Below are 9,769 nucleotides of genomic sequence, written 5' to 3' on the forward strand. Positions count from 1 at the left end.
AGCGGTCGGGAATGAAGGATTCTCTTCTGTTTTGTGCAAATTAGATCCAAATTGTTCTTCTCTGCTATACTTGGAACAGTGAAAGTGTGGATACAGAGAAAAAGTAGTGGAAGCAGGTTCAGCAGATCAACGTGCATATATAATAGAAAGAGGAGCATCTTTGATTTTTCAATGCATATTTTACTGAAGTAAAATATTAAATCTCTGCGAGTAGACCTCGAGGGTGTGACATTTTTCTTTTCTAATGTGTCTTTTGGTGACTGTTTTGAAGATGCACTGCACTTGAAGCACTTTAGCAACAGCTATGCTTCTGCACGGTGTCAGTAGAAGGTGGTCCAGAGTCACCTCCTGTGTAGAGAGCTCATAATTTCTATCCACAGCCCTGCTTGTACTGGAAGATGTTTTTCCACAGCATTACTGTGGGGCAATTATTTTCTCCAGTGTAGTTCAGCATAGCATTAGGCTGCATGTAGGGTGATTATGGCTAATGGTAGTCATTTTGTTTGGCCATAATGTGGCAGTGCTGGGTAATTGAAGGTGAGAGCAGGGTTGAGAGATAGTAATTTTTAACTTTTATGTGCTCAGGGAAGATTGAGCCTCTGTGCTCTTTTCCAGCCACATCTTGACTGCCTGCTTACACAGCTTATATTCACGTGTAGTGGTCTCTCCATCATGCTTCCTTTGACAAGTCTGTTTGACTGGATAGTCTGTGAGTCTTTGACAATCTGTCCCATCCTCTTGGGCGTCTTTTTTCATCACACATAGCTACATATAGATTTAATAGTGATAAACGCCAGCACTACCAAAGTCAATTTAGATTGTCAAGGATGAAAATACAATAATGGTGGAAGTTTATTTCTGTTGTGGTCCTTAGAAATGTACTGATTTCTATCCGGAGTAGTGCAGCCAAACACAAGATGACAACCTTAGGTCAGGTGAGGCAGTGAATACGGTGAAAAGAGAAAAACAAACTTTACTTTACAATTTGAGGATCATTTCTTTACTTGAAAAAGCAGTTTTTGTGCTGCTATCGTTCTCATGCTAGCTACTGAGCTCTTCCAAACAATCCAGGGCCGTCTCTGAAATCGTGTCCTATTTACTATGAAGTGCACTATATTTACCTTTAAATTAAAATCCAGATAACGTCCGTTGTAAAATCAATTTAATGTTGCATTGCACGCTAACAATTCCGACACGCAGTGCATCGCATTAGCAAAACATCCTCATATCTCAACAATTGACTCCCAAAACGTTAATGTAATGTAAATTAAGTACATTATGTAAGTTGAAATACACACGGGACACAAAGAGCTCCTCCATATGCAGACCGTTTGCTTTTTCTACATCACCTGACTTCCTCCTTTGCCCCCTCATAATTACTACAGCTGCTAGACTTCACAGCCGAACAATAAATGTAAATATGGGTCGTTATAACCTGCTGGCACAGGCGACTGTTTTTATTTTATTTTATTACTGTATATAAATGCACAAAATTACCACCATGTGACCCTTCAGCTGTCAGCAATGACACAAAATGATTATGATTCACACGTTTAAAATCTCAATATTTAATTGTCTCTTATACAGGGAGCAGTAAACGAGTGAACGACTGATTTCAGACACAGCCCAGGAATGCGAAACACATCACTTTCTGTGCTCCGGAGGATTTCCTCGCGTATAAACCATTACAAGACGCCAGCTGTTCAGAACAACAACTGTAAAAGTTGGATAATTAAAAGAAAAAAAAAAAAGCTTGAGTCACTTTTATCTTTTATTTGGCCATTCACAGTAGCAAAGCAGGCATGTCTTCGTATGAAAATATTGCATAATATTACTTTAATCCTTCACATCTCTGTTAATTATCCCCGTGCATGCAGTCGTCTATACTAACACACTGAGCAGCAGGAGGCAAACAGTGCCCCCCTGCTCATCGAGGATATGAATTTAATCCCACTTTCTCAGCAGAGAGAAATAAGGGAGGTTTCTCTCTGTCCACCAGTCTCTTCCTGTCTCTGGTCCTAACTTGCAAGATGAGACAGAGTTTCTGTTGAATAAGAAACTCCTGTTTAGCAGATTTGTCTGCCTGCTGTGCAGCTGCTTGGTGGCCTCACAGATCACTGTGGAGGTAACTTACATGCAAACACCCACCTACACACACTTGCATATCTCTGTTCAACTCTGGTGCCTGTTTGTTCCGAAGGAAGTGGCTTCATACAAACACGCACTTTGTGAGGACTTTATGAGTCAGTGTTTTCCTTTCTCATGTCAGGAGAAGCAGGTGAAATGAGGTAAACTGCTTGGATACTGTCTAGACCAGTTGATCTCTGTGACCTACAGTCCAGATATATTCTGCTGCTTCTCTGTCTCTTCTTCCACTTATCACTTCTGCTGCTCCTTCTCTCTGGCTTGCCTTCGCCGCCACTCTCTTTTGTGTCTTGGTGTTTGCCGTTCGTCTCGTCCGTTCGTTCCGTGGAGTTTAAATTCAGTTGTTAAATCATGTAAGATGAATCTGTCTGAAGAATCGGTACACTGCTAAATAATTAAGTACCAAATGTGTATCTTAGTGCTTTATTAGAGAATTCTCTCTCTTTGTTTCACAAACTCGGTTTGTTTCTGCCTCATCCATTCTTTATTTCTATTCTTTCTCACTCATCCTTTGCCATACCCGCCTCTCTACCCAGTTATCTATTTTATATATATATATATATATTAGGTTTCATAAAGTCCAGAAAATGCCTTTAAAATAGGCAAAAATGGCTGTAGGAGGGGGAAAAAAAAGTGTGTCAAGATGCAAAACATGCACTTCAGCTGCATAAGACAAAAATATGTGACTCCCTCAAAATGAACCTGACGGTATTGCTCATCATCTTTCAACATGGACCTGAAATGGAGGCTGAGAGGAGACTTTTGTTAACAGCTCTATGTGTGTTATTTCTCATGAAATGCTTGATACCATCAAGTTTACCTTTATTGTTTTAGCATTGAGTGCAGTCTGTGCACAAAATAAGGAGCGATCAATTCATGCAGTGAAAAAAGCTCCAGTGAAAGAATGAAGATTGCTTTGGACAAACATGTGAGTAACCCTTGATGCTGTAACTCAAGGCCTGCCATTTTCCTTTCCACCCGCAGCCCCTAATGGGCTCAAGGATCTTTTTATTTCCCGTTTCATTTTCCACTCTTTCGTCTACCACTTTCTGTCCACGTTTCCTTCGTTCTCTTGCTTCCCTCCTCCTCTGGACAATGGCTCAGCTGCACTTTTATTTTCCATCTTTTATGCTAGCGGCTCACTGTTCCACTACAGGCAGTAATGTGTTTCAAATATCAGAGCGATTTTTCATCCATACCGAAGAGAATTCCTCCGGCCTGCCTCTGCGGCAATAAAATGAAGTTGAACCTGACCTTGTGCTTCACAGAAAGACAGAAAGAGGAAGAGAAAGAGAGAGGGGTGATCTTTTCAGCTGAAGCTTATCCACCGTTTTTTTAAACGCTTCCTGCTAAGATTTCCGTATTTGAGCTGCACGAGTGTGTCCAGCTCTCAGCCATTAACGCTGAAAGGTTTGCAGAGAATGTTCTTTGCATTTTAAGACACAGTGTAAATTTAGACATGCTGGCACAGCAGATAAGTAATGTTTGAATTTACTGGACAGTCGAGGCAACAGGTGTGTGGCAGTTACCTTTGACTTCATATACGCATATTAATAAACGTGAAGCATGTTTCCCCTCAAAGCAGTGGTACAGCACAATGGATTTTCTTGGCTAACTGCTGCATATTTGATTGTAACTGGTTTTCAAGCATGTAGATGATCATGGTTAGATTTTATTAGTGTGTAATGTTTAGCATAATTTCAATTTCCGTTTCAATTATTGTTTGACTCTTCCGGATCCAATTACTGCGTGTGTGTGTGCATGTGTGTGTGCCGGCTGATGCATGCTGCAGTGGATACAAGCAGCGTCTGTGGATGATGTCTTCCTCTGTGAGGACAGACAGTCCGTTGCTACTGGAATGAAGTCATTTCTTTAGTTTGATTGGATTTAACAGTAATTGCCAGTTGGGGGCATCAAGGATCTCAGTGGAGTGTATTGAATTATACAATGAGTACAGAAAACACTCACTTGTAATTGGCTGGCAGCTGTCCATTAAAATTACATATAATTATAACTTGAACAGAGCTCTGATCAACAGCTTAACTGTGTTGTCTTTGTACGTAACGACATCCTGCACTTATCGTCGCTTACAATGCAGAATACGTGAAACAGGAACCACAAATATTCAACACAATAAAACTGAATTTCAGGGTTGTTGGTTGCTTCTTCAACGGCCTGAGTATAAACCCGCACAAAAAAAGTGGATGCAGGATTACATTTTCATTAATCACGCAAAGGTGCACTGCAAGTGAAGGCGGCATACCTTTAAAAGGACGTTTTACCTTTAACTTTCTGTAAACTGAGACAAAATGTCGAGCCCAGGTAGACAGACAGCTGGCTGGTTGTGTGGAAGGGGTTAAGAGTTAGCACGGTGATACTCCGAGCCCAAGTCATCCATAACTGACTCTTAATAAAGTCACAGGGTGGGGGGAGGGAACTTTATATAGCACACTGCCAAGCATGAAGGACTGCATTAACATACACACTCACTGACAGTGTAAACGGCCTTCATACACACACACACACACACACACACACACACACACACCAAAAACTCCCAACACTCACTTCTCTCTCTCAATCAATGCCTCTCACTTACACTGTCAAATACACACTAGCTGCACACTCTCAGTGCTCTCCATATGTCTCTGTGTCTCACACTCACACACTCACACACACACACACACACACACACACACACACACACTGTGACTGTGGGGTCAATAAATCTCCCCATTAGCATTGAGATGTCTTCATCATAGTCAGTGTTGTGGAGCTGCCGCTATGACTCCATTTCATGCCTGGCTTAATGCATATTTGACCTTGGTGTGACTTAACACACACGCACACACACACACACACACACACACACACACACACACACACACACACACACACACACACACACACACACACACACTGCACACACACACAGACAGATACACCCACATCTATACACAAAACATCACATATTGAAAGGTAGGCATGAAAATGCACACACCATATTAGTGCAGGAACATACACACACCCACACCCACACACACACACACACACACACATCCATGTACTGTATATGTGAACTTACATATTTGCATTCAACACACACCAAATGTGTGCACACCTGTGACCTTGGAGGGATCTGCAAAGAGCCCTGGGAAGTTTCCATAGACTCAGCGACAAAGGAAATGAGTGTGTGTGTGCGTGTGTGTGTGTGCATATCTGAGTGTGTTGATTGTATTTTTGCATGATTCTGTGTATTCAGGAATACAATGTTTCTCCATGTGTGCGTCTAAGTGTGTGGCGGCAGCGATACCGTCAGCGGGCCACAACCACTAACAAGTTAAACCAAAGGAAGATACAATACAAACACATAAAGAATTAATTATAATTAGAGCAGGAAGTAGAAGAAGAATGAGCTGTGAGAGAAAACCATTAAAAGAGGGATGAGAGGAGGAAAAGAGGGCAAAAAAGGCAAAAAAAGGGACAACGTCTCCTGCTGGTATTCACGGACTCTGCTTGAAAATGTCAGTGAGTTTGAAAAATGCTTTCAGGAGGTTCAGGAACAACAGGCAAGTTTACCGTCAAGTAGTTTTCAGCTCAGCTGGACTGTAAACCCGCCTGTGCCCCTTTTTACAGAAACATTAACCAAACAAGGGCCGAGTCACGGAAACCAAACGCAGTCAGACTTTGACATCAGGCAGCTGCATCTGCTAAATATTCTGCTGACACAGAACAAATTCTCATTAAGAAATGTCGTAAATATGATGCCAACTGGAAAATGTATCGACATTTTTTTGCCATTACGACTAAAGCGTGAATGGTTTACATCCAGCCATCCATCCTCCAGCTGTGACTCCTGTGCAGCATTAGGATTGGTGTCCCACTTCTCCCACTCAATCCAGGCATGTTTGCAGAAGCAGATGAGCAGTCGGAGATGGGTTTGCATCAGGAGTACAAAGGAGGACGCGCTGAAAGGGAGGATGAGAAGAATTCATACAGATTTATGTGATAAAACCAAGTGTTGCAGCTGAAGTGGAGACGCAGTGTGGAGGAGGAATGTAAAGTACAACCTGGTTCTGTTCAGTGAGCACATCGTGTTTGTCCTGACCTCTCCTCAACTCTTTACTCCTGTCTTTCCTCCACCTTCCCCCCTCATCTGTCTCCTGTCCCGTTTCTCCTCTAAACTCCCCCTTTCTCCCCTGCCACCTCTTCTTCTCTTCTCCCTCTGTCTTGCCTCTTCTCCTGATTTCTTCTTCTTCTCATTTGTTCTCATCTCTCTCTTCCTCTGATTCTGTTTTTTACTCTTCTATCAAATCCTCCTCTCACACAACAGGACAGTTATTTTTAAGCACAGCGTAACAACAATTAGATCGATTTCTCTCTCTTTTGTCCCTTTTTCATTTCTCGTGACCACACACACACACACACACAGACACACCCATGTACGAGCTGCAGAGTGACCCATGTGGCCGGCTCGTTCTTCATTCGTTTAGGGAAGCCAGTGTTTAGATTGGCTTACAGAGGAGCCACTTCAGGCCACTAATGAATCCACAGCCGTCATTAACATGCAAATAGCTCCATTAAGAAAACATAGTCATGCAGTTTTATATTACAACCTCTTCCCCTTCTGAGACACATATATGCACTGTCTCGCTTCAGTGCGTCTACTGGCCTGGCCGGTTGTCAGAAGCCATATTGCCACAGCACTGAACAAAATGACGTTTTGTTCATTAAATGAGGAGATTAGAAAGTGAGCTATTTGGGATTTCACAGCTCTTTGATAATGGAAAACTTCTCTCAACTGTTGAAAACTTACCTGTTTTTGTAAGCACATCACATTTTGGATTTTCCCCAAAGAGAATTTCAGCTTCACTTGATTGGCTGAGGCACAGAAGGTGACCTGCCAATAAAAAGGAGATAAGAGATGGAAAGAAGTAAACCTTTAAATCATATCAGGGCCTCCTCCTCCTCCTCCTTCTTCTTCTTCCTCTCACGCAGAGTGGATGCAGCATTTCCCCCGTTAACTTTTACAAGCTTCTCCACCAAACTCTGGCACTGCTCTTGACACGTGACACTCCTTCATCAGTCCCTCTGTCCCCTGAAACCTCCATCTATCCCTCCATCTGTCCTGACTAATAGAGCCGTACACTCATCCAATCAATCTGTCGTTCCTTAATTGAAGGAGAGATATTCTAATTAACTGTCTTCACGTCATGCCCACCAATCAGGGCTCAGGGTGTTAAGTGACTCATTTAACTCGCCACTTGTCATCGGCGACCAATCTTCTCTCACCTAGAGACCTAGAAGGTGTCCATAGGGTGCACAGTGTGTGTGTGCCTACTACACCAAGTGTGTGTGTGTGTGTGTGTGTGTGTGTGTGTGTGTGTGTGTGTGGGGTTGAGTTGGGGGTTGTCAGAGAGGGGAAGTCTGTTGTCATGGTAACATCTCTTCTTCTCTCTCTCTCTCTCTCTCTCTCTCTCTCCATTAACAGACAGTAGCCAGCCCTCGCTCGCTCAGCCCTCTCTGACCCTGCAGAGTTTTCCCTATGGAGGCTGTGAGTCTGTGGAGCTCTCCTACCAGAGTGGTATGTGCTCACAACTTAGGCAGTTAGCCGCTTTGTTCGTTGGAGAGTTAGACCGTCACGAGGGTTAGCTAGTTAGTTACCTGTTTTGCTCTTTGGTCAGTTTGCTGGTTGAGTAGTTCAAAAGTGAGTCAGTTAGTTAATTTGGTAGTTGATTAGCTTAAAAGTTAGCCAGTGGGTTGGCTGGTTATGAACTTAGTTAGCTAGCTAGCCAGTCAGTCTCAGTTCTCATAGCTACCTGGCTAGCTAGTTAATCAGTTGATTTATTAGCTTGTTAGCCAGCCAGCCTGCCTGCAAGTCAGTCAGTAAATTGTTAGCTAGTTAGCCAGTCAGTCACTCAGTTTGTTAGTTACTTGAACGGCCAGTTTTTGTATAGTCTGGTCATTCAGTCAGTTAGCTAGCTAGTTAGCTCGCTAGTTAGCCAGTCAATCCGTAGGTTAGTTAGCTAGTTAGCCAGTCATTCAGTCACTCAGTTGTTAGCTACTTGACTAGCTAATTAGTCAGTTTGTTTATTAGCTGGTCAGTCAGTCAGTTAATCAGCTAGTTAGCCAGCGTACCTGTCAGTTAATCAGTCAGTCAGTCAGTAAGTTAGTCATTTAGATAGTAAGTTATTAAGCCATGCAGTCTTCAAGCAGTTGACTAGTAGACACACAATTTTAGCAACACTGTTAACAAGTTACATGTACAGTAGGCTACTTAGTTAGTTAGTTAGTTAGTTAGTTCGTTAGTTAACCTGCCAGATACAAGGACGGCAGAGTAGTTTAATGGTGGAACAACAGACATACTAAGCAAGTTAGTCATACAGAGTAGAAGTCAGTCAAGTCAGCTCCTTGTTTGACTGTCAGTGTACTGTACTCTCAGAGGCCTGGATAAGACTTCACTTAGTTATTTGATAGATTAGATAGAAGCAGAAACACTGAATCAAAAGATAAAGACACTTTGCTTCTTTAGTTTGCTGGTTCAATGACTGAATAGATGTTGATGATTCACTACATGGAGACTGATTAGAATGTAGTTAGGTATAATAGTTTTCACCGTGCATGCATGCATCCATCCATCCATCCATCCACCCACCCACTCTCCCTCCCACAGGCTTACTGTATCTTCCCTCTTGTTTACATATTCACATCTTTCTGTTTCTCTGTAAAACGTTTCTGTTCCTGCAGGTCAGTTCCAGGCAGGCCAGTTTCAGCCGGCTATTCGAGTTGCCGACCTCCTCCAACACATCACCCAGATGAAGTGTGGACAGGGCTATGGTTTCAAGGAGGAATATGAGGTGAACAGGCACACACACATGCACACACATGCAGATACACATGCACACACATACACACACACACACACACACACAAGCAGGCTTATAATGAGAACGACAGTAAAATAGGCATCAGTCTTTAGATTGACAGTGTTACAAGCTGCTATTAGTAAGAAGGTCAAAGGTCTGCAGCTACAGTACCCAGATAATAGGCATAATAAAATGTTTATGTAACCCCAGAATATATAAATAGAGCTGCCGGTAAAATAGTGAGTCAGACAGATGGATTTTCCTTCATAATAAGCACAGGTACTGCAAAGCCCAAAGCTAGACTGGCATCATGTCTGGGGTGTAGTCCTGCCTCTTGTTAAGTGCAGGATGAGACATGCTTCAGCTGCCCCTGTGACCCTGAATCCCTGCAAAGTTTCACAAAGTTCAAAGCAGTTTTTGACTGAAAGATGTGATAATAAAATCACAATCAAAGTGATCAGTACAGCAAACAGAGTAGATCAGCAGCTAAGACACGGGCGTGTTGCAAATGAGTCATTTGCATGAGAAAATATTTAAAAATATTTAGACTTTTATGTAACGTCTGAGTGTTTGCCAGGGCACGATCAATTTTCAGTTTAATATTCAAGTAATAATCTGAAAATAAATAAATAAATAATGTTTGCATCTCCAGCTCTATAGCTTGGTAATTAGATTCCTTTATTTTGCAAACGTGGCATCCATATTTCCTCTGTTTCCCTGTTGTCGCCTCCCAGTTGTGCTGTGTGTGTGTGCGTGTG

General features: G+C 42.4%; 1 protein-coding gene across 9 annotated transcripts in view; it reads left to right on the forward strand.

Annotated features, from left to right (window-relative positions):
* Positions 1-9,769, forward strand: part of ptprt (protein tyrosine phosphatase receptor type T) — a 301,057-nt gene that overhangs the window by 238,935 nt on the left and 52,353 nt on the right. For all 9 annotated transcript variants that reach the window (XM_076744867.1, XM_076744795.1, XM_076744804.1 and 6 more), the window contains 2 exons: positions 7,637-7,729; positions 8,893-9,002. In XM_076744867.1, coding sequence (XP_076600982.1) covers positions 7,637-7,729; positions 8,893-9,002 — 203 coding nt within the window. The remainder of the gene's footprint in view (positions 1-7,636; positions 7,730-8,892; positions 9,003-9,769) is intronic.

This window comes from Chaetodon auriga, chromosome 2 (genome assembly GCF_051107435.1).
Source record: "Chaetodon auriga isolate fChaAug3 chromosome 2, fChaAug3.hap1, whole genome shotgun sequence".
Taxonomy (NCBI): Eukaryota; Metazoa; Chordata; class Actinopteri; order Chaetodontiformes; family Chaetodontidae; genus Chaetodon; species Chaetodon auriga.